At 39.5% G+C, this 26,316-nt stretch overlaps 1 protein-coding gene across 2 annotated transcripts in view; it reads left to right on the forward strand.

Annotated features, from left to right (window-relative positions):
* The window catches only part of LOC134354273 (protein inscuteable homolog), a 433,993-nt gene that overhangs the window by 181,565 nt on the left and 226,112 nt on the right, over positions 1-26,316 (forward strand). For both annotated transcript variants that reach the window (XM_063063187.1, XM_063063188.1), the window contains exon 3: positions 9,681-10,026. In XM_063063187.1, the coding sequence (XP_062919257.1) occupies positions 9,681-10,026 (346 nt within the window). The remainder of the gene's footprint in view (positions 1-9,680; positions 10,027-26,316) is intronic.

Here is a 26,316-nt window from a genome sequence, read left to right on the forward strand (position 1 = left end):
TAGTGAATCTGATTGGCTGTCAGAGATTTGAGACTTGGGGGTGTATAATGGTTAACCTTCAAAGGATTGATTTCTGGGAGAAGGGCTCAGGTGACATTATCATTATCAAGTCCACCTAAAAATATTATAATACCGTAATATTTCTCAACCATTCCTCCAAACACCTTCATTGTTCTCTTGTATGACTTTCCCAATGCAATCCTCTTAAGCCTCCTCTGTTTTAGCTGCAATAGAAGTGTGGTAATCTAAAAGAAAGCAGGCATTTTCCAAACTCACAACAGGCCCTGATCATGCATTAACCCTGTGCTTGTTCATGGACTTCAGCTCATCTCCGAAAGGGAAGTTACAGGCTATGGATAGCAGTGATCTTTGTTAAGAAAACATGTGATTGATAGAGTAGTTAGTAGATTTGTTTCCTGCCAGTAAGGCATCTCTGTGTTTCATCAGTGCCATCTTAAACCAGAAGACTGTTATGCAAACTCTGTAGAAAATGATTTCTCAGGTACTGTGCAAGTCTGCATCAGCAAGAGTGACTACAGAAGATATTGTCTGCTCCACTGCAAATCAAAGTCTCAGCACTGGTGCCCAGATGTTCATTGCATGTCATTGCACAGGAGAATAGGAAGAGAACTCAGAACAAATGTTATGAAATATTAAATTGTAGAATTAAGGCTCCAACTTACATTCACAGATTTGGAAATACCACATGATATCTGACATTTTGCATTAATTTTCAACACAAAGTAAGAACTTTACATTTATACCTGCTGGTTGATAAATACCCAACAGAAAAGTTTTAAGATTCATGATATTGCAAAGGGAGGGAAGAGTCAAAATGATTGGAACACAATTTAAACCCAATTAGATGATGACCCTTTCTTCTCCATCATTTTTTGTGAGTGATGTAGAAACCAGGAACCAAAGTTTTACACAAACTAGGACATGATCCATTTCCTTTAGTTATTGCCATGCTATCAAATACAATCAATAATGAAAAAGGACATTTTGAGAAATAAACTGCATTAACATTGGGCACCCCCTAACTCTGTAGGGCTATTTAAAGTATTCTTTTGACATATTTAGAATTATTACTGCTATTGTTCCTAAAAGTCTCTCAGAATTGATAATTTGTCAACAGATAACCCCCTTCAATCCAAACCAAGTCAACTTTATGTATGAGTAAAGGAGTTTATGTGTGAGTACAGGAGTATACGTACGGGTGTGGGAGTTTATTTTCGAGTGTAGGAGTTTATGTAGGAGTACAGGAGTTTTTGTACACGTTTGTGTCTTTTCAGAAGGCAATTGATAAGGTGCCACACATGAGGCTGCTGAACAAGATAAAATCCTATGGCGTTACAGGAAATATACTGGCATGAACAGAGGAAAGGCTGACAGGCAGGAGGCAGCCAGTGGAAATAGAAGGGGCCTTTTCTGTTTGGCTGCCAGTGACTAGTGGTGTTTCTCAGGAGTCAATATTGGGAGTGCTATTTTTCACAATGTTTGTCAATGATTTGGATAATACAATTGGTGGTTTTGTGGGAAAGTTTGTGGATGATACAAAGATAGGTGGAGGGTAGGTAGTGCTGAGGAAGCAATGATATTGCAGAAGGAATTAGACAAATTGTAAGAATGGGCACAGATGGCATGCAGTGCTGGGAAATGTATGATAATGCATTTTGGTAATAGGAACAATAGCGCGGACTATTATCAAAATGTTGAAAGTTGAAAAATCAGGTGTGCAGAGGGACTTAGGAGTCCTCATGCAAGACTCCCAGAAGGTTAATATACAGGATGAGTCTGTCGTAAAGAAGACATTTATTTCAAGGGGAATAGAATATAATACAAGGAGTAATGTTGAACCTTTATAAGACATGAGTCAGGCCACACTAAGAGTATTGTCAACAGTTTAGAAGCCTCATATCTCAGAAAGGATGTGTTGTCATTAGAGAGAGTCCAGAGGAGGTTCATGAGGATAATTCTGGGAATAAGAAGAGTGTTTGGCAGTTTTGAGCCTGTACTCACTGGAATTTAGATGGAAGTGGGGAGATATCATTGAAACCTACTGAATGTTGGAAGGACTAGATAGGGTGGATGTGGAGAGGAAGTTTCCTAAGGTGGGGTATCCAGAACTAGAAGGCATAACCTTAAAAACTGAGGGGTGGCCTTTTAGAACAGAGGTAAGGAGGAAATTTTTTAGCCAGAGAGTAGTGAATCTGTGGAATTCTCTGCCAGAGTGTACAGTGGAGGCCAAGTCCATGGGTATAATTAAGGCAGAAGTTGATCATTTCCTGATCAGTCAGGGCATCAAAGGTACTTGGCAAGAAGCTATGTGTATAGGGTTGAGTGGGATCTGGGATCCGCCATGATGGAATGCTGGAGCACATTCACTGGGCTGAATGGCCTAATTCTGCTCCTATGTCTTTTCGTCTTACAGGAGTTTATGTACGAGTGAGGGAGTGTACAACGAGCACAGGAATTGATGCTCGAGTGTAGGAGTTTATGTACGAGTATGATGAGGTACATGTGCCTCAGGATTATAGCCAGGCAAACTCAGACAACAACATACAGAACATAAATTACACAAGACAGTGAAGGAAGAAAAATACTTTATCAGAGACAAATCCATGGTAATATGGGAGGTGGTCCATTTTGTAACATTGAGTTATTCAGGTTGGTTAAATACCTTTTTTTTGTGTAAAAATGTTTATTTTTATTTTTATTTTTTATTACAAACAAAGAAGCAAACAAATGAAAAAACAAAAAAAAGTACATCCACAAAAACCACAACTTTAACAAAACCAAATTAAATATTGAGCAGCAAAAGGGAGAAAACTATAAAGGCAAAAGTAAACATACATAGCAGAGGTGCACCACACCAAAAAACCTCAGTCCTCACCCCGTAAGAAAGTCCAATACAGGGCCCCATATCCTTTCAAAGATGTCCCCTCTGTCCTCATTACATAGTCTCAGTCTCTCCAAATGTAAAGTATTTGCCAGTTCTCTCAGCCACAGATCGTATGTAGGCACAGAGTCCATTTTCCACATTTGCAGGATTAACTTCTTAGCAATCACCACTCCAAACAATACAGCCATTTTTTCATACATATTGGCTGAAGATAGGGAGCTTGTTGCTCCAAGGATGGCTATGAGTGGGCTGGTTCCCACCGCTTCCCAAAAGCCTCAGAGAAACAGTGAAAAATACTTTTCCAGTATGCATAAAGCTTACAACTTGACCAGAATGAATGTGAGAAGTTACTGTTCACAGATTTACATCTATTACAAACTGGTGAAACATCAGGGTAGAAACTGTGCAACTTTTCTTTGGAATAATGAAGTCTATGTATTGTTTTAAACTGCTTAAGTGTGTGTCTGACGTTGACCGAACAAGCATGTATAAATATCTTGATGGTTGTAGGGAAGTAGCTGTTTCTGAATGTGGTAGAGTATGATTTCAGGTTTCTATATCCTGTTTGACAGAAGCAACGAGAAGAAGGCATGACTCAGATGATGGGAATTCTTAATGATAGATACTGCCGTCTTGATTCAGGACCTCATGTAAATGCTTCCAGTGGTGGGGAAGGCTACATGCACTACTTTCAGCATCCTTTTGTGTTCCTGTGCATTGTAATTCCTGTACCAGTCCATGATGCAACCATCCAGCGTACTTTCAACAATGCATATGTAGAAGCTTGCGAGAGTATTTGGTGACATTCTAAATGTGCTTAACTTGAAAAAATTATAAAGTGACAATCTAACTCTGATTTCTAAGCAAGTGTAAAGGGAAGAATGTGAAAGACGTGCTTAACTGTAGATCGTCTGGCTTCCAGATGTTATGCTGAACACAAATTTGATGTGTACTTTGGTGAAGGGAAAGGATTGTGAGATGCTGTACGACAAGGGATGTTTAGACAGGCACATGAACAGGCAGGGAATGGAGCAACATAGACCATGCACAGCAAGTGGGAATATTAAATCGGCACTTTGTGCGCCAAAGGACCTGTTGCTGTGTTGTACTGTTCTTTGTGTCATGTTCATGGAAAAACAGTTTTCCTGATGAAATGAAAACTTTTTTTTTACTGGAAACAATTGCAGGAGAATCAGTACCTGAGGAATGAGCAGTATAATGTTTTGGGTCAAAGGCCTTGGGTCAGAATTGCAAACTTGTTTTTCCTTTTGTCTCATATCCTGTCCAGTGTTTATTCACCAATTGGTATTTATTTATTTTATTGTGGTAGAAAACAATTTACAGAACAATAATTGGCTGTTGAGATTTTGATGACATCACTCACCCGTCAACTAATTCTATCAATAGATCAAATAATGCTGAAAGCACTCATATCTGTGGAGAAAGAGGAACAACAACGTTGAATATTACAATTTTAGTAACCAAATAATTTTCTTCTTTCTTTGCACATGTAACTATGTCTTCTGTTTTCTGTTGTTTTTTTTTAGCTCCTGTTTATAACTACTTACTATTAAATTGATATTTACCAGGATGTGTTGTTCAGCATGATATCACGGACATTTCACCCTGTCCTCGTTACCTCTTGTCCTCTTTATATCATGAATCATATGAGTCTCTCATTTTCCAGTACTGAAAATAGATCCTTAACCTGAAATAATGTTTCTGTTTCTCTCTCCATAAATGCTGCTTGACTTGCTGAGTACTTTCAGTATTTTCTATTTTTGTTTCAGGCTTGCAGCATCTTCAGGCTTTTTAGCTCCCATCGACAAACCCTCCTGTTTCCTTCTCACTTGCCTGCTTTATATAGCTTCTCCTTGATCACTTCTATGCAACTTGTCTCAAGTGTTCCTTCCTCCAGTCTGCAATATGTGACTAGCTATTGTGGAAAGTGGCCTTTTAAAGGCTGACAGTCTTTAGAATGATATATATTAAGGTGGCAGAAGCCTCCTTATAATAACACTGCTCTCCTCCTGATGCAAACATGGCATAAATTAGTATGTCTTTATCTTTTGGGTGGGAATGGTGGATCAATCTCAGTGTTAGGTATTTGTATTTAAGTCCACTTCCAATTCTTGGTGAATATGTATATAGTTCTTAGTCTTGGTCTCCCTTACAACTTCCCTACATCTACTCAATGCCTCTCCCATCAAATTTCTTCATAACTTAAAAGTTTGGTGTGGCAGTGTAGCATAGTTGTTACACAATTTGTTTACAGTGCTAGGGTTTTATTCCTACCACTGTCTCTAAAGGGTTTGGATGGTGTCCCTGTGATCTTGTAGGCTTCCTCCCACATTCCAAAGATGTGCAGGTTAGGGTTAGTGAGTGCTGGGCACGCTATGTTGACGCCAAAAGCGCGGCAACACTTACGGGCTGCCCAGCACAATCCTCGCTGATTTGATTTGACACAAATCATGCATTTCAATAGTTCCATCTAGTGTCAGAGAAATGTATGCAGTATACATCCTGAAGTTCTTCGCAGATATCCACATAAACAGAAGAGTTCCCCAAAGAATGAGTGACAGTTAAAATTAGAATCCCAAAGCTCCCCTACTCCCCCTCCCATGGACAAACAGCAGCAAAGCAATGACTCTACCCCACCCCCACGCACTTCTGCAAAAAAAAAATCAAAACTTTCCACCCACCAAGCCTGCAAGAGCAAAGCTCCCAATAAACACCGTGATCTGCAGTACAACAAAAACTAACTGTTTTTTCAACAGTTCAACATATCACAGGCTCACCCTCTCTCTCTAATAATGGGAACAAGAAGTGTCCCCTTTCCCAGAGAGAGGGGAGACATAACAAAACAACTTGTTGATTTGCGATGATAAAGTCTATCGTATCGCTATTTTTTCTGAATTCTCCGACTGGAGAATTGGCAACAAACTCTCCTCCACCAACAAAAGAGAGAGAGAAAGAGCGCGCGATTCGCTGAGTACAGAGCTGATCCTCTGTTCCCAATGTTCCACTTTCTCCCTCAACTCTTTACTCGGTGGCACCAGCATAGTATCGGCCTGTCCACAGAGCCGCAGGACCTTGGAACCCTCAAGGTGCGATTGTCTTCTAGGCTGCATCCCTAGGATTTCAAAAAGCCGCTGGTCATGAGCCCCCGCGAGCGAGTCCTACCACCGCAAAGAACCCAAGTGTGAGTGTAACTCCAGGTCAGGGGCTTCAATAGAACACTACCCACCCTGAAACGGAAAAAGAGAGACATCAAAGGTAGAAATGAGCTGTTTCCGTAGATGAGATTGAAAGAGTTGCTGTTGAGGTCCATTGTAACTCACGGTACGTTTTGATGTACTGTACAAATAAAGCTGATCTTTAAACCTCTCTTCCTAGAGTCACCTTGAAAGTTGTTGTGCCTTAGGGCATGTAATTTTTTTTTCAGAGTCTGAAGACGAAGCAACAAGTTCTGTAGCTCACAAATAAGGTAATATTTTAGGTTGGCTTTCTGTTTTCCTGTCTTGACGGATGTGCTGCAAGACTATTAATGGATTTTCTGAACTGTTAATCTCTGTAGGCCATCCGTGACCACTCACTAAATTTCCATTTTCCTGCTCTCTGGATTTCCCTGCCTCACCCCTTCCCTCTCACTACATTTAAACATCACTCCTTCGGGTTCACCGCCAAGACAGGGACTTCAGCTACACTCTGCGTTTCCTCCCTTCCAGAAGCTGCACTTGCGAAGAGGAAAAAAAAGACCCGGGAACACTGAGTAAAAACGTTTTGCCTGAAACAATTTCCCATACTTAGAATTAGCTTCGTTTTTCTTTTTCATTCAATAAATGAACAATCTTTGAGGATTGGATTATAAAATAGGAATCCTCAAGAGGAGGTGTGAATTGCTGAAAGTGAGCATTTGCAATTAGAATAACTTATTGACAGAAGCACTGACCGCTGGTGTTGTAAATGTAACACTGCTCTAATCAATCAAGGCAGCTGGTGCTTGGAAATGAGGAATATCAGAGGATCAGACTGAGAGCTCTGAATTTGCAATTAGAGAGGGCAGTAGAAAGGACTGAACTGTCTGAGAGCGACATCATTAATTTTGTCTTTTTAACATTTGCAGAAAATAAGAACCATTAATAGAGTAAGCATCGTTTCCCCTATTAGAATGCAATGATTGTTTTGAAAAAAAATGTTTGAGCTTCCTTCATCCAGTGCCGTAGGAAGACTGAACATATAGTCGCTTCAAGAGGATAACTGAGGTCTGCCAGCAAGAGACTTCTTTTCACTCAGAGTTGAAAAATTAGGAAAATGCTTTTAATATCATCATATCATCAATTATAGAGGTGATTCTATTTTGTCAGAGAGTTGATTTTAAGATTGTTTTTTAATGATTTATTCTTTAAATGAAGAGCAATCTTTCATTCTATTTCAGCAATCACAGATGTATAACCATAAGTATGAACTATTGAACAGGATGCAAGATGCTGTTGTGGAAATGTATCAGATTGTGCATCTTTTTGGTTTGGCACCTGGACAGTAGAGCGGTCAGTTCTTCACCAGTCTATTCAAATAAAGAATGAAGATGATTCGCAATCTATTGCACTATTTCATTGCATTATAATAAGGTAGACTCAGGAATGTATTCATTGTAAATATATATTTTGTGTAAGTAATACATAACCACATTGATACCTGCTTAAGGATTGTCTGAAGCAGAAACAGGTTGCAATTTCATACAATGTTTTATGAACTCTCCATAATGAAAGCTTATCATGACTTGGTAATGCAGTAACATTTTTACAGGTGGAGTCGAGTAACTGTAAAGAATCTGGAGGCAGAGCATGGAGCTGAGATTCTATAATTGCTGAATTTTTTGCCTTGTTTATTATGTTGCTTTTATTTGACATATTGATTTTTCCCTTGTTGCCATTTTATAAGAAGTGGGTAGTGTTGTCATCATACATGCACCAATTACGGGGTTTATCCACATTAAACATTTAAAACTACTGCTTCTATCTCATGAGACACAGCAGGCAGAAGACTTTCAGATAATAATGCAATGTATGGGACAGAATTAGCCTTAGGGTTTGTGTTTGATGTGTTTTTTCACAAGGTAGATGGTAATGCAATCTTGGTAATGCAATTTGCAGCAATTTCTCTAGCTGACGTCTTTAATTAGTGAACTCACAGTCAGTCAAAGCAGAGTTTCTTGGTAGAACTTCAGAAACATGTTAAAATATTTGATACTTCCGTCTCTGGTGTACACTCAATCACGTTTGCTGTTAAGAATTGGCCAAATGAAACGTGTGGGCTTCTCATAAATCTTAGTTTTCAATATGTTTATTCTCTAAGCAGCATCTGCTTTTAGCAACAGTGTTTGAATTTTACTGCCCATTAACCTTTGAATATTCTGGAAGCATCTACTCCACTAGGAGCATGTCAAATTCCTTTGAAGTACAACATACAAAATATTAACTGTGCACTGTGAGGCTGAGTTTGATTTAAACTACATTATAAATCTCCCATGCAAGGAAAACATAGGTTAATTATATTTCATGCGGAGTAGGCAATAAGACTTTTCACAATTGTCCTCGTCTTTAGAATTAAAGCACACAAATGAAAAATTGGCCTTAAAATATCAAATAAAATAACAGTGTATTTAATGGATTTTGTCATTTTGCCCAACAACTTGAAAAGATGTGCCAGGAACAGGGAACTCCAAAGTGGAAACTTTCCTCAACATATTTACATTATGAAGATTCTGCTTTTTTGCATATCTTCACATTTAGTTCAGCATAGAATGTTAGGACTGTACTTTACAAGTATTTAATAAAGAGAATTATATTCCTGTAATGCCTTTCAACCACCACAAAAAGGGAACAACTTAAACTGTATGTAAGCTTTTGTTGTTGCAGGTAATATATTATTTATAAAGAATTTTCAAAAAAAAGCTGTTTGCATTTTTTCTTTGCATTTATTTTATACAAATCAGTTCAGAGTTGAGGTGAGTGAAGTTATCCACACTGGTTCAGGAGCCTGGCAGTTGAAGGGTAGTAACTGTTCCTGAACCTGGTAGTGTGGGTCCTAAGGTTTCTGTACCTCCTTCCCAATGGCAGCAGTGAGAAGGGAGCGTGGCCCGGATGGTGGGGTTCCTTGATGATGGATGTTACTTCTTTGAAGCAGTGCGCCTTGTAGATGTGCTCAATGGTGGGAAGAGCTTTGGCATTGGCATGCTAGTCTCAGGATAGATCCTCTGATATGACAATGCCAAGGAATTTAAAGTTACTGACCCTCTCCAACTCTGATCTGCTAATGAGGATTTGCTCTTGGACCCCCAGTTTCTTCCTGCTGTAGTCAACAATCAGCATCGTCTGTTCTTATCAAATTACGGTTCTGCTTTGCACTGTTGTAACTATATGATATAATTATGTGGTTTTTGTTTGTTTTTAAGTCGGTTTGTCATATGTTTTCGTGATATCATTCTGGAAAAACATTGTATCATTTCTTAATGCATGCATTACTAAATGACAATAAAAGGGGACTGCGTGTCCTCATAATCTAATAATCTAATAATTTGGGTTTGCTGACATTGGGCATTGACAAGACTAGAAAGGAAATTCAAGGCCATGGCAATAACATGCAAACAAAAACCTACCTGTGCAAGTTCATTCATACACTATCTGGGTCAGTCAAAAGGATTGAGGAGAGGATGTGTTGGAAGATCAAGAAATCACAATGTTAATTCCACTTTATGGTTTCCTTCCTCTAGCATGCATCTGCTACAAATAGATTCAGTGCAGCGTTGGATGGGAGACTTGAGATTGATGGCAGAGTGTGAATGCATGTATGTACTCCAATCCAAGCCCATCAGTGGGGATGGTGAAGGACACAACGAGCTTGTCATAACATCTCAACAAGATTTACCTGACAGCTTGCAGACACTGCTAAAAAGAGCATGGGCAATCACCACAGAACTGTCCAAGATTTTCTACAAGCTGGAAATAAACAGATGGCAACACATCCACAGTACTGCAGTGAGGGTGAACTGTCATATCAGATCACTGATAAATGAAAGCAGTGGTTACACTCACAGTGCTTCAGGAGAAATACAACAGGTAATGCCAATCAACTCAAAATTAATCATGAATTAAGATTTTAGAAAATAAACTAAGAATTTGAATTCATAATTGATTATGAATGCTATTTATTTCAATGCATTTTAAAATTATACCTTGAATTCCTATAATGCAAATAAGATCATGGTGATAATGACATAATTTAAAGTAAAACCTGCAACAGGAGCAACATGAAATTTGACTTCCGAATAATTTGTCACGAGTGCATTAGGTTTGCACAATGTTCAGCCTGGTATAAATTGGAGTGGTTTAGTTTGATGGAATCCCTCTTTTTAATGCTGATATTGAAAAGTATATTGACAATACAAAGCTAGAAGAAAGTGGTTTATCTAAATGGGAGGGAGATCTTGGAAAAATATGTACAGAATTCAAGGGAGATCTGGATATAAATTACAGAATATGTACAAGCAGCAACTATTTTTTGTCAATGAGAAGCACCACTGAAAATATTGGCATGGAAGAAATGTTGCATGTTAGATTCATATTCTCAGGAAACTTGGGTATTTTCAAGTGTAGTTTCATAATTTAAAAATGTTGACTTGGATGATTCCAATGCTGATGAATAAATGATTTTTTGTTTAAACTGCTGCAAGACTAACTGAAATAGAAAAGAGAATTACCGAAGAAATGAAGGATAACAAATGTGGAAAGTCTACTAAATAATTAATACAAACAGGCAGGTTTACTGCTGAAAGGTAAAGTTTGATCGCTGCTCCCGTTCCTCACTCCATGACTGTTGTAATTAATAAATAATGAAGCAATATAGCTGGTAATCAAAATAATAAATGGTTCAGATCACCTGATTTGCACTGGCCAGATTAAGTATTCAAAAAGGAACATGGATTTTCTTTTGAAAAAGTAGGAGGATTGCACACATTATAATACAGGTTAATAACTTCAGTCTATTTGCTTGAGTCTCTTGTCACTTAACCAATCACTGAAGTCAAGGAATTTCTCTGCAGGGGCAGCTTGTTTGGTAAATGATGATGGAAAGGTGTTTCACCATGTTTCAATATTCAATGGAATTCAAATAGGTAACCTGCCATACTTTAAATCTAAACTGTTACTAAAATATTTGCTTTTGGAAGTTGGTATCGTGGATACTACACTGTCAGGTTAAATTCACAGAACAGAAAAAGAGAGAAGTGTGGAAGACAATGTGAAGGTCTGTGCCAAAACACTGCAAATTAATTCAAGAACAAAGGCTTTCCTGTTACATCAATACAGTCAAGTGACAACTGTGTGATTAGAACAAAATCAAACAAAAAAATTCTGCCTGTGTTCCTTGAGCACTTATACATCAGCTTACTTGCTTTTCTTGTTTCTCCATTTTTTTGATGATAAGTATATATATTTTTTCTTTCTATCCATTCATTAGGTTCCCTGCATCTAATTGTTATTATTCTCATCTGGCACTCATTCCTTATTGATATAATTATCAAATGACTTTATTGTTACTCTTCTGATATCAATAATATTTAACCACATAGCTGATTAAGCTAAGATGTAGATTCGTGAAGAAAGTTTCTTTTGGACTGCATTTTTCTGGAAAATTCCATTTCAATGTGATTTACACATCTGTAAAAATTGTAGTTATACTTAAATTGTAATTTACTACAGTGAGTATAAGATTACCGAATATGATTTAGTTCAAATTAGTTTATCTATAAATATTTAGATTTCTTCATAAAATAGTGGTTTAAATGTTTTAGAGGTGTTTGAATGTAAGAAAGCCAGATTCCAGGAGCTGGTAGAGCAGTGCCAGAGACAGGGTTGGAGGGTACAGTGCGAGGCTATAAAGGTGAGGTGTAGAGGTTTTGCTGGCTGCTCACTCTGCAGAATGTACTCTCTCCTTGACATTACGGGGGCTGAAAAGAAAAGAGCCACCAGGACCATTGCAGAGGCTTCTGAGCGAGCTCCAGATGGCTATAGATCAAGAGGGGTGACCCGCGGACCACAGCTGCTGGGGCACAAGCAAGGGCTGATTAACCTGGCTGGGTTGCCTAGGCACGGGTGTCTGATGTTGAAAGAGCTGAAACACCTGATGACCCCAGGTTATATCACTGGTGATGAGTCCCAGTCCATCTGATGTCCCTAGGATGCATCTCAGGATCAATGCCAATACGATTAATCATATTTGACCCTCCAAATTAAGCTTAGTGACTCCTGTTCATTCACAGGAGATGAATAACCCTACATGCATCATCTATTTTCAAATGCACGTGAGGCTGTAATGGTGAGACAATACCGTGAATGTACTTCTACGGTGCTCCCATGAAGAGTGGGACAATCTGAATTAAAGGACATCGAAAGATATATTTTCAAGTCAGAATAGTGTTTGATTTACATGGGATCAGGCTGATGGAGGTAAACACCAATGAGTCTTTCTCTGTTTCTTCACATTTTAAATATTGGCAGCGCATTAGCCTGGTTGTAATTTGTTGTTAATGGCCCGGGGTGGGGGGGGTGGAGAAAGGTCAATTAATTTTTGAGAAACACACTATTTACAAATTCCATTACATGAAAATTTTTTTCTATGAGATAGAAACCGAGAAAATCTGATACCTCACTGGATATATCACTGGAGATTCCAGCATCGTCTAGATCCAGCTGCTGTGGTACGGACACCAACTATTTTGAAGGAATTTAGGAGTCATTGCATGGCTCTGGGAAGCTTCTTACTTTTGTCAATCAGAATTTCCAGCATTCCTATCACAGTATTTACACTGGAACATGTTCATTTGCAGATTTGGGAAAAAAATTCTTACTTATTAATATAAGAATATAGCCACAATGGCAGCCCAACAACTGCAAGCTGATGGGATAAACCTGCAGATAAACAATAGCAGATTTTTTTTTGAACAATACAAGTGTACACTTCCTACAGAACTAGCTCCACATAATACTGGAGAAAAATGTGGTTAAAAATGAGCCAGGTAGGTTAATGAAGTGACAATTTCCATTCAAACAATTCAAACATTTCAGAGAAGCCGTTGAAGTGTGGAGATTTCCTTTGTTCTCTACTTTGCACTTCTTTGAATGGCAAAAACACTTATTATCTTCATGCATCTAAACCTTAAAAGTCTTATCAAAAGATGCAGCAAACCTAAGTAATGTTTGATTGTTTCAGTTCACATTGGACTGTTTATGCCAGAGAAATATGTTTACATAGGTTGACTCACAATAATTCTGAAATGAATTCATTTTGCGTTGGTTCACTAAAAGTCTATTTTTGTCGAAGTGGCCTTCAAAACTTTGCAACTAGGAACCTTTGTGCATTTCCTCAATGTGTTGCATTGAATTTCTGAATTACAAAGTTATATTAAGTCTAATATTACATTTTTAATTCATATGTGAAGAAACGTAATAATAACATTTAATATTAAATTATTTTTATAACTTAAAGGGAAAAGCCTCATGAACCCTCAGGATCTTCCATCACCTGTTTGTGGTGTGAAGAGAGGAGAACGCAGGGAAGTAATTTGTGTAGTGGGAATTTGAGCTTGGAAGAGTGAGTTTTATTCTCAATGTGGGATGGTCCTGTGAAGAAAGTTGGTGAAAATGCAAGTGACTCTTGAAACTGACTTCAACTTCTGCCTTTTAATTAGGCAGGCTGGGCTGGTTGTGGACAATCCCTATGAACATAAGAGTAGAAAACAAGAGCACAAGTAAGCCTGCCCCGCTATTCAATATGATCATGGCTGATCTATGCTGGCTTCACTCCTTGTCGGTGCCCATTCTCTATAATACTCAATTCCTTGACCTTTTAAATATTTATCTATCTTAACCTTAAATATATCTAATTGCCCAGTCTCCATCACCACTGAGGTAAAAATTCACAATTCTTTGTGAGAATAAATCTTTACACACTTCCATTTTAAACGACTGCTGTCCTATTTTGCTGCATGTACTTCAGTTTGCGACTCTCCCACTGTTGAAAAACTGTATTTCAACTCCTACTCTGTCAGACACCATTAGGATATTATATACTTGAATCAAGTCACCGGTCCTAACTATCTAGCATCTTTTGATAAGGAAACCCTCTCATTCCAGGAAAAACATTGTGAAGCTTCTTTATACTGCCGCTGATACTGCTTTATCCTTTTTGAGATAAAGTGACTGAAACTGTACACAGTATTCCAGGTGTTGCTTCTCCAATACCTTGCACAATTGTAATAAAACTTCCTATTCTTTAATAGCAATTCTTATGCAATGTAGGCCAAAATGCTAATTACATTTTCGACTTGCTTTCTAACTTTTGTGGTTCATGTACTACATTTAGAATTCTCTGAACTTTAGTCCTTTGCCATCTATTTCCATTTTGATAATAATTTACCTTTTGATGCTTAGCAAAGTGCATGACCTCACATCTATCCTCTTTAAACTCCATTTGCTATGCCACTTAATCATTTAAACTATCTATAATTCAGTTGCATAATTACAATATCCTCATGATAATATCCAATTTTCCACTTATTTTTGCATCACTGGCAAACTTGAAAACTTCTTGTTCCCTCTTCCAGGTCATTAACATAAGGAAGAGAAGATTTGCCAATTAGAGTGTAGTCTTTAACAGGCTTTCAATATTAGTACTGTATTACATCCATTGACTTCCTGTGATCAAGATAAAAATAAAAACAATTGAAGAGTTACTTCAAACCATGAAAATACTAAACTGTCCACACATTTTAATTCCACATCCCATTCCCATTCTGACATATCTATCCACGGCCTCCTCTACTGTAAAGATGAAGCCACACTCAGGTTGGAGGAAAAACACCTTATATTCCGTCTGGGTAGCCTCCAATCTGATGGCATGAACACTGACTTCTCTAACTTCCGTTAATGCCCTATCTCCCCCTCGTACCCCATCCATTATTTATTTTTATACACACATTCTTTCTCTCACTCTCCTTTTTCTCCCTCTGTCCCTCTGACTATACCCCTTGCCCATCCTCTGTTCCCCCCCCCCCCACCGCTTGTCTTTCTCCCTGGGCCTCCTGTCCCATGATCCTCTCATATCCCTTTTGCCAATCACCTGTCCAGTTGTTGGCTCCATCCCTCCCCCTCCTGTCTTCTCCTATCATTTTGGATCTCCCCCTCCCCCTCCAACTTTCAAATCTCTTACTAACTCTTCCTTCAGTTAGTCCTGACGAAGGGTCTCGGCCTGAAACGTCGACTGTACCTCTTCCTAGAGATGCTGCCTGGCCTGCTGCGTTCACCAGCAACTTTGATGTGTGTTGCTTAAAATACTAAACTACATACTTAGTTCTTGTTCTGTTCTGATGAGAAATCATTACCTAGAAACTTTAATTCTATTTCTATCTTTACAGACTATTTGTGTAGCTGTATATTTCCAGCATCATCAGATTCTAGTTCAATTCTCACTACAAGTGGGAAATTGTTTCTCTGTGGAAAGTTTGCTACAAGCCCCCTTGTGACATTTGGAATATTTTCACAAACAGACTCGGATCTGTCACTGCTTGGATGACTGAGTCTTAACCTCAGGCAAAGGGTAACATGAATGGCATCCGGAACTAGTTTTTGTTTGATTTGGGTTTGAATAGCAGTAAGTGAAGAATTTCCATGGAGCTACTATCCACAATGTGATATATGCAGGTGGAGGCTGAGTTTTCCTGATGTATCAGTACCATATTGCTTCTAAGGCCCGGTTTATCATTTTAAGGGAAGTCAGAGACATACATATCTTAGTGTTGAATTTGATCACTATGTGTTACTGGTGATTATCAAATTACTTTCTCTCATCTGCAACTCTTTCATTCCCATCTTTGAGGATCTTGAATGCTGTCTTAAAACAGTGGAGTGATTTACTTCTTTCAATATACATAATTTCATTATGGGGTCTCCTCTACAGAGGGAAAATTAAATGCTATCATCCAGCATTGGCCCTCTGCACTGTTCCAGTATCTCCCACTGTAATTTTACACCACCTCCTCTACTAACTAGGTATGTTGTAGCCTGTTCTGTTGCAGGGTATTGTCCCAAATGCTGTCCATCACTCCGCCTTCACTGATGCTGCCTTATCCGCTGGATTCCTCCAGCAGTTTGTTTCCTTTTAATCCAGATTACAGCATTTGCATCACTTCTATAGTAGCTGTAGTGTCTACATTATAGCCTTTCATTTTCAGATAACAAGCACTTTTTATTTCCTTTTGTATATCCAGTATCCTCCGTTTCAATTTCACATCTGTTTCAAAAGCTGTTTTTACTTCTTCTCTAGACCTATCTTTTGTTCTTTATTTCATCCTCTTACTTCTTGGGTCAAAGTCAAAATATATTTATTATCAAAGTGTATGTCACCATATACAATCCTGAGATTCATTTTCTTGTGGGCATACACAGTAAATCCAATAACCGTAATAGAATCAATGAAAGACCACATGCAACAGGGTGGACAGCTGTGCATATACAAACAAAAGAGGAAGCAGTAACAGTCAATAAAGAAACAATAAATACTGAGAACATGAGAGGAAGAGTCCTTGAAAATGAGCCCATAGGTTGTGGGAACATTTTGGTGATGGGGCAAGTGAAGTTCTCCCCTCTGGTTCATGTGCCTGGTGGCTGAGGGGCAATAACTGTTCTTGATCTTGGTGCTATGAGTCCTAAGGCTCCTGTACCCTCTTCCTGATGGCAGCAGCAAGAAGAGAGCATGGCCTGGGTGGTGGGGGTCCCTGATGATGGATGCTGCTTTCCCGTGACAATGCTTCTTGTAGATGTGCTTCTGGTAGGGAGGGCTTTACCCGTGATGGGCTGGGCTATATCCACTACATTTTGTAGGATTTTCTGTTCAAGAGCATTGTGATGCAGCCACCGCACTTCTACAGAAGCTTGTCAAAGTTTTGGATGTCATGCCGAATCTTTGCAAACTTCCAATGAAGTAGAGGCACTGCCAAGCTTTCTTCATAATTGCACTTACATGTTGGGCCCAGGACAGGTCCTCCGATACAATAACACTGGAAAACTTAAGGTTGCTGACCTCTCCACTTCTGATCCCCCGACGAGGACTGGCTCGTGGTCCTCCGGTTTTCTTTCTCTTGAAGTCAATAGTCACCTCCTTGGTCTTGCTGACATTGAAGAAGAGATTGTTGTTGTGGCACCACTAAGCCAGATTTTCAATCTCCCTCCTGTATGCTGATTCGTCACTTCCATTGATCTGACCAACGACACTGGCATTGTCAACAAATTTAAATAACGGCATTGGATGGAGCTGTATTTAGCCACACAGATTACATCATTGTTATTTGATCTCTTTGCATTACGTTACCACAGTCCTTCACTTTTGTTATTTCCTCTCTTCCATTTACATTTCAACTAGTACTTCTTTGTACCACTTTGCAAATTTCATCTCCGTGGTCATAGGTATTCAAAAAAGTGATGCTGCTCAAAATTCCTGGATTGTTTAGAAGAGACTGGTAAATACTTGTCTCAGAATGCGCAGAGGGAATCCAGTTTGTCCCAAATCAAAATGAGCAATCTGCCTTTTGAACATTTGGGTGATCTGTTTTTATTTTCACCATATTGTGTGCTCTCTGGGTGAAAGCTGGTCCCCTGAATGTGTAGCCGACGCAAAACAACAAAAAAAACATAACTAAAGCAGTCTAAAGCTGCCTGGTGATTGTCTGTGACCTTCTTCCTTGCTGCTGAGGTGAGGTAACCTTTGCTAGTAAAGCAGTACTTTATTGATTTACAAAACAGGGAATAATCAATGGTCATATTTAAAAGGGGTCAAGCAAATTCTCCAGTGCATAAGGCCATGATTTCACATATAGCATGTGATATACAAGTTTTTCAGTTTGAAGATTATTCAGCTACAAAAAAAAATTAATGCACTAGTTTGTGATGTCATTGAGCTGCTAACGTCACCAATGAGGCAGGCAGTTCATAAATTTAGAGCAGTGTACGTTTTATAGCTTTTTACAGTGAAGTATATTAATAGAACAAAGTTTTACATTACCCTGTGATACAGAGACTAAAGCTGGAGTGGGATAAGTGTATTTTTGCCACCGATTACAACAGCCGTAGAGCTGGCTCCTACCACATTTCAACACTGGCCAGATTATAGAAGTCTAGTCTCAAAGTTATAGAATATTTGGAAAGCCCTATTTATTGCCTCTAATATGATTTGACAAAATTAGTAGATATTTTTCAAGTAAAAATGCCAACTCTAGTAGTTGTATATAACTTCTCTTTAACTCATCGAGATAGGTATTTAAGTAGAATCATGCACATTATGGCTCTAAATTAAGTAAGAAGCAACACAATAAACGTATAGTGGTTATGGCTGCCTGGTAACTAAGGTGTAAAGTTCAACACAGAATACATGGTCTACCAAGCAGCAATGATTTCTTAACTCCTGTGTGATATTCTGAGAATTGGCTTACCTACAGCAGGCACCCTAAAGCACAGGAGAGATACTATTATCACTGTCTCCACAAAGCCCTGAAAGATCTCTGACATGATGCACAAACTAACATTATTGATCCTGGCATTGAGGTCCTAATTAAGCTCAGTTAGTGCTGAAGAAAAGAATGTCTTTTGAAAATACCTGATACAATATTCTTGATAGAGATACTATTCTTAACTCTGGCATAACATCAGGTGGACCTGGGGTGATGTTTCCAAAGTCTCCTAGAGCAAACGTAACAGTATGTGTGAATCCCTTGCCATGTTGATGTGGATGCAGTACTTTCTCAAAGAAGCAGTGTTGCTGTGCATCAGAAATCCTTGTCATTTCCTGTATCAAGTTTATAGGTTTGGAATTTATAGGTTGTCAGAATATTCCAGGGACCAGTGAGTACATTTCATTAGATTTTATTGGATTATCAGCAACTTTTAAACCTGCAATCTTTCTATTGGAAATGACAAGTGCTTGTAGATCTTCACATATACCATGGAATTTTATCTGTCCCCATAGACAGTGCTCTTAGCTTTGTTCTTGAAAACACATGGAATGAACTAATGTGAACACATGGGTTACCAATATCCTGGCTGGGAGTTTCACTAGTGCTACTTGAGAGAGTTTAAACTAGTTTAGCAAAGGGATGGGAGCCAGTGCACCGGGTCAGAAAGTGGACGGACAGCCAGGAAGGTAGATGTCAGGGCCAAGTAAAAACAGGTCGGAGCAAAGTAATGGATATGACGGGACGGATAGTTTGAAGTGTGTATATTTTAATGCTAGGAGTATTATGTGTAGGCGTTGAGCTTAGAGCACGGATCAGTACATGATACTATAATGCTTTGGCCATTATAGAGACTTGGTTGAGAAAGGGACAGGAATGGGTGCTTAATGTCTAAAGGTTTTGATGTGTTAGAAGAGATAGAGAGGCAGGTAAAAGAGCTAAGGGAATTGCACTACTAATCAGGGACAATATCAGAACTGCATTCATAGGGAACTTAATGGAGGCCTCATCCACTTGCGTCTATATGGGCTGAACTCAAAAATGAGAAGGGTGCCATCATTTGATGGGTTTGTGCTACAGACCCCCCCCCCCCAAAAGCCACCGGCACATTGAGCAAGAGAATGCAGGAAGATTAAGGAAAGGTGTAAAAATAATCGGGTTGTTATCATGGGGGTCTTCAACTACCCTAATGTAAACTGGGACCACCTCAGTACAAGAGGTATAGATGGGGCAGAATTTGTTAGATACATTCAGGAGGAATTTTTAATTCAAAATGTAAATAGTCCAACAAGATGAGAGGCGTACTGAACCTGGTATTGGGTAATGAGCCTGGCCAAATGACCAGCCTTTCAGTTAGGGAACAGTGACCACAACTTCTTAACTATTAAGATAGCTATAGATAAGGGTATGTATGGAACTTGCAGGAGAGTATTAAATTTCAACAGCACAAATTATGAGGGTTTGAGGCAGGAACGGGGAGATTTGCCTCGGTTTCATCTCCTAAGTTACAGAGAAAGGTTGAACAAGTTAGGTCTTTATTCTTTGGAGCTTAGAAGGTTGAGGGAGGACTTGATAGAGGCATTTAAAATTATGAGGGGGATTGATAGAGTTGATGTGGATAGGCTTTTTCCATTGAGAGTGGGGAAGATTCAAACAAGAGGGCATGGGTTGAGAATTAGAGGACAAAAGTTTAGGGGTAACATGAGGGGGAACTTCTTTACTCAGAGAGTGGTAGCTGTGTGGAATGAGCTTCCAGCAGAAGTAGTTGAGGCAGGTTCTATGTTGTCGTTTAAAGTTAAATTGGATAGATATATGGACAGGAAAGGAATGGAGGGTTATGGGCTGAGTGCAGGTCGGTGGGACTAGGATAGGATAAGAGTTCGGCACGGACTAGAAGGGCCGAGATGGTCTGTTTCCGTGCTGTAATTGTTATATGGTTATATGGTTAATTGGGAACAGCTGTTCATGGACAAGTCCACAACTGATAAGTAGAGGGAGCTTAAAGACAAATGGCACAGAGTACAGGACAAGTGTATTTCAGTTGGAAGGAAGGACAAAGATGGTAAGGTAAGAGAACCTTGGAGACTGAGAGAGGAGATGAATTTAGTTAAGAAGAAAAAGAAAAAGTATTAAAGCTTAGGAAGCTAGAATGAAATAAACCCTTGAGAATTAGAAAGAAGACAGAAAAGAGCTCAAGAAGGAAATTAGGAAAACCAGGAGGAGACATGAAATGTCCTTGTCAAGTAGGATTAAAGAGAATCCCAAGACATACATGTGTAAAATGTCTTGGGATTCTCTTTAATCCTACTTGAGAAGGACATTTCATGTCTCCTCCTAGATTTCCTAATCAGGAGCAAGAGGATAAGTAAAGCCAGTCAAGGATAAAGAGGGGAACATTTGCTTGGATATGGAGGATGTGGGTGAGATTCTTAATGTGTACCTTACATCAGCTTTTACCAAGAAGAAGGAAGTGGGGATCTACCAGTCAGTGCCAAGCATGTTGACATGCTCAAGAATTTCAAAGTTAAGGCGGAGGTAGTGTTGGGTCTTTTAGAGACCATTAAGATGCATAAGTCCCCAGGGCCTGATGGGATATACCCAGGTTACTGAGAGAGGAAAGAGAAGAGATTTCTGGGGCTTTGACCAATATCTTCATGTCCTCTCCAGTCACAAGGCATAGGCTCAGAGGACTGCTGGAGGTATGTGATTAGTGGTGTTGTGCAATGATCAGTACTGGGACCTCTGCTGTTTGTCATGTATTTAAATGACCTGGAAGAAAATGTAGATGGGTAGACTAGTAAATTTGCTGGTGATAAAATATTGGTGGAGTTGTGGATAGCATAAAAGACTGGCAAAGAATACGATATAGATCAGTTGCTATATGGGCAAAGAAATGGCAAATGGAGTTCAAACCAGCCAAATGTGAAGTGTTACACCTTGGTAGGTCAAATGTAAAGAGGCAGTACACTGTTAGGGCAAGATCCTTAACAGTGCTGTTGAGCAGAGGGATCTTGGGATCTAAGTTCATAGCTCCCCAAAAGTAGCTACACAGGTTGATAGGGTGGTTACGAAGGCAAATGGCATGCTTGCCTTTATTAATCGAGGGATTGAGTCCAGAAGTAAAGAAATTATGCTGCAATTTTATAAAACTCTAGTTAGGTCACATCTGGAGGTGAGAGGGGGAGATGGGAGGGGCAAGATTTTTTTACACAGAGAGATGGGTGCCAGGAATAAGCTGCTTGGGGTGATAGTAGATGTAGAAACGTTAATGACTTTTAATAAAGTTGACATAGGCATATGAAATGGAGGGAAATGGAAGGATATAGACATTATGTAGGCAGAAGAGATTAGTTTAGATAGCTATTTGATTACTAATTAAACTGGTGCGATGCAACATTGTGGGCCTGTTCCTGTGCTGTATTGTTCTATGTTCTATAAATTTAATTGTCTGGATGCTGGTACTGTGATGGTGGGGGCCTCAGGAGGTTGTCAGGATGATTCAGCTGCTTGCGTTATTTGTCGAATGTGGTTGTGAATTCTCCAGAGTTTTCCCTAGCACTCACATTGTTGTCCCAGCAGCTTTTGATTTTTTGGGTTGTTAGCAGAGTCTCTTCCTCCTGTTGCAATATAATTGGCCACCCTCACTACTCACCATGACTTCAGAGTTTCCATCTGATCTACTGGTTGTGAGGCTGCTTAGCTCTACCGATTGTGTGCTGTTTAGCTGACGTCCCATCAGTTTTAGGCGTGCCGTCTGCTGCTCCTTTTCATGCCCTTCTGCACTACTTACTGTATTAAAGTTGATCCTCAGCTTGATAGTAACAGTCGTCATTTGATGACTTTATGCTGCAGTTGTTATTTAACTTAAGCTGGAGGCCTTTATTTACCCTTACACTATGCTTGCTTTATTTATCATATTCTCGGACCATTGGTTCTGAGATAGTCCAGCCTGTACCTTTAACCTGACTGTCTGATATTCTGTCTCCAGGGCTTGCAGTTCAAGACTGGAGCCGAAGTCTAACCATCTCCACAAGTTCAGAATAAAGCCTCGCTTGTTACAGAACCAATGAAGCATTTAGCTTACCATTTTGCTTGGCATTTTTTCACAAATGCTTTGCAGTGACTGTTTGTGGCAAGAATATTGCCCATTATAATTCTTAGATTTCTTTCTGTTTCTCAGTATCATTAGCTCAATATACAGCATTTGTCTCTGACTTCCTTTTAACATTTAATACCTTGCATTTGTTTGTGCTAAATTAAATTTGCCACAGTTTATCTACTCACAAATTTTATCAGCATCCTCCAGTAGCTTATCCTTCTTTTTACTTCTCTGCCCCTAAGTTTAGCAAAATAGAGCAAAAATGACCATATTGTACTTTCTGGGTGTTGATGTCCTGTGTTGACATTGAACAGCAGAAATTCAAGCATTTAGGAAGCATCACTACCTACAAATTTAAGTGTTACTCAGTGCAAAGCATTTTAATGGAATATGACATTCAAAAGATTATAAGTTAAAATAATTTGTTGGGAGATCTATTCAAATAGAAGATGCTGGCTAGATTACACATCATCATTAAAGTGGAGCTGGGTTATGCTACTCCAGGTTTTTGCTAAATAATTTTATAATTTAACCCCTTACCGATTTGCAGTTCCCAAAATCACATTAACAATTCTTTTGGAAAAAATCAAAGAAACAAAGTAGGAAAACAAGTAAGGTTATATAAATGAATAAAGAAAGATCATATTGATTCGCTTCTTGGATAATGAACAAAGTTATCAAAATATGGTATCCACAACAAATATCACATTTACATTTAAAGAAAAAGTTACTTTTGGAGATAATTCGCTGAATGTGATAATGAGTCTGCTATTCTTCGTCCTGCACTTGCTCCTACCTTCAATGACACAACATTCCGATCTTTTACCTTGGCTCCAATTTCCTACACTAAGCCCATGTCCTTAGACTCTCTTGCCACTGTCTCGAATATCCTTGGCAACAGTTTCTCCATGGCTCCCTGGTGTAGAGACTTACTGCTCTGGGCCTGAAGAAGTTTCTTTTATCTGTCCTAAATTCAGGAGCAAAGATTGGGGAACTGGCCAGAGTGGCAGGCTTTAATGAGCTGATCAGATGTTTTTTTATTGTTCTATTTCTGTTATAGTATATGATTGGTGATAGACTCCGACAAAACGAATGGGCAATAAGGAATTCACATACGGGAAATCTGGTCATGGCAGTGGTTATCCATGCATGCCAGATTAATGCTGTGTGCTTTGCATGGGATAGCTTATTCACTTTTGTCAATCGAAGTTAATGCAGTTGAGTTGCAGTTTCACATTTGTGTTTGCTGACTTACATTAGCTTCCAATCTGGAAAAACCTTTTTCAAAAATGTTATGCCTGTATTGAAATCCTCTCATACACACCCCTACTCCATCCGTGTAATCCTTTTCTATCTCTATAACGTTTCAAACACTTTTCTCCTCTTCAGTTCGAGTTGATTGTCTATCGTTGATTTTAAGGGTTCCAACACTGACAGTCATGGGTTCAGCTGCCAAAACCTAAACTCTGGAATTCCCTCTCTAACCGTCTCTGCTCCTTTGCTTCCTCTTCTTCCGGTGATCTGGTGATCTGGTGTGGATGCCACCGGTAAATCTGGCTCTTGATATATATATCCTGAAACACACTTAAGCTACATAGGATCATTTCTGAGAGGTAACATCAATATTTACTTTCCTATTGGAAAGTATTTGCATTAAAATGTGTGGACAACCAGCAACGTTTTACCAGAGTGGAAAGGGCTAAAACAAGAGGACATAACTTTAAAATGATTGGAGAAAAGTATAGTGGGAATATTAAAGGTAGGTTTTATTATACAGTTGTGTATGGAACATGCAGCTAGGGTTGGTGGTAGAGGCAGATACATTTGGGACATTTAAGAGACTCTTTGGCACATGGATGAATGATTAATAGAGATTTATGTGGAAGGGAGGGGTTGGACTGATCTTAGAGTAGATTAGGAGCTGCTTGGAGTAGCTGCATACTGGTTTTCATTGAAACGTGGCTTAACAACAAGATGGCTGACTCAGCATTTCAACTTGACAGGACGACTCTGTGCTGCGCAGGTAGAAACTCCTTGTCAGGGAAATCCAAAGGAGGTCGAATCTGTGTGTGCAAGGGTTGGTGCACAAACTCAATGTTAGCAGAGACTGTTCTGGGGGGGGGGGGTGCCATTGAACATCTCACAAATAAATGCCAGCCACATTACCCGCTCAAGAAATCTATGGCGATGTTTTTTTTACCACTGTCTACATCCTCCCAAGTATCAACCCCAAGGATGAGAGTATTACAGCGTCATCAGCTCTCTGCAAAACAAGCTTCTTGATAATTGCAGGAGAATGCAATCATGCTAACCTGCAGGATATTTTATCCAAATTCCTCCAACACATCACTATGTTCACTAGAGGAACAAACTAGACTTGGTCTCTCTGACCACATCTAGAATAATTTTAATCTAGCATACTGACAGCTGCTGAAATCAGGAAAACCAGTCAAGATGATCATTACTGTTTTGAATGGACTAACTGGCAGATGTTCAAGGAAGTCCACACGAACAGAGAAGGTACAGACCTCGTGGAATATGTGTCACCTCTTGCCAGCTACATCTGTAAGTGTGTAGGCGATGTTGGTACCCTAAGAAAGATCATCTCATGGTCCAACCAGAAGCCTTGGCTGAATGCAGAGCTGCACTTCCTACTAAAAGGCCGGGACACTGCCTTCAAGTCTGGAGACGGAACAGCTGTCAGAACAGCCAAGAGAGATCTCATTTTAGGCACCATGAGGGCAAAGGCTGTCCATGCTCAAACACTTGAGGAACATCTGTGCAATAACGATACCTAATGTATGTGATTGGGCATCAAGGGCATTACTGACTACACAAGAAAGAACAGTGTTGATTGTAACTGCGACCCTTCCCTTCCTGGCACTCTAAACAATTCCTTGGGACACTCTGAGGCGTGCAATGCAGCACCAGCTATGAATGCTACCCCACCCAGGTGAGCAGCCACTGTCTGTAACAGCAGTAGACTTGAGAAGGACTCTGCAGAGAGTCAACCCTCATAAGGTGATCAGGCCAGAAAACATTTGGGGTGGCATGGTAGTGTAGTGGTTAGCACAATTCTATATAGTACAGGTGATCTGTGTTCAGTTCCTGCCAATGCCTGTAAGAGACTTGTACATTCTCACTGTAATCGTGTGGGTTTCCTCCGGGTTCTCCGGTTTCCTCCCACAGTTCAATGACATACCAGTTGGTAGGTTAATTGATTATTGTAAATTGTCCCATGACTCGGCCCGGGTTAAATTGGGGATTGCTGGGCAGCGTGGTTCAAAGGGCTGGAAGGGCCTATTCTGCACTGTATCTCAATAAATAAATAAACATCCCCAGTGAAGTACTCAGCGAATGTGTACACCAGTTTACTGACATCTTCATGGACATCTTCAACACTTCACTCATCCAGGCCTCAAATCAGCCCAATGATCTCCACACCTTCAGAACTAAACAACTACTGCCCAGTGGCACTGACACCAATCATCACGAAGTGCTTTGAATGGCTGGCGTATTAAGATCTCTCTCCTGCCACGCTGGACGCTTACCAATATGCGTACTGACAGAGAGTTCGAATCAATAAGTTACTGACAGAACCGCTCTACAACAGACGCCATAGCATCTGCCATGCACCAGGCCCCGCGACACTTAGAAGACAAGGGCACTAATGTCAGAATGCTGTTTCTGGATCCCAGTTTGACATTCAACAGTATTGTCCCACAGACCTTGGTGAACAAACTCCTGCTC

The sequence above is a fragment of the Mobula hypostoma genome, chromosome 11 (genome assembly GCF_963921235.1).
Source record: "Mobula hypostoma chromosome 11, sMobHyp1.1, whole genome shotgun sequence".
Classification (NCBI taxonomy): Eukaryota; Metazoa; Chordata; class Chondrichthyes; order Myliobatiformes; family Myliobatidae; genus Mobula; species Mobula hypostoma.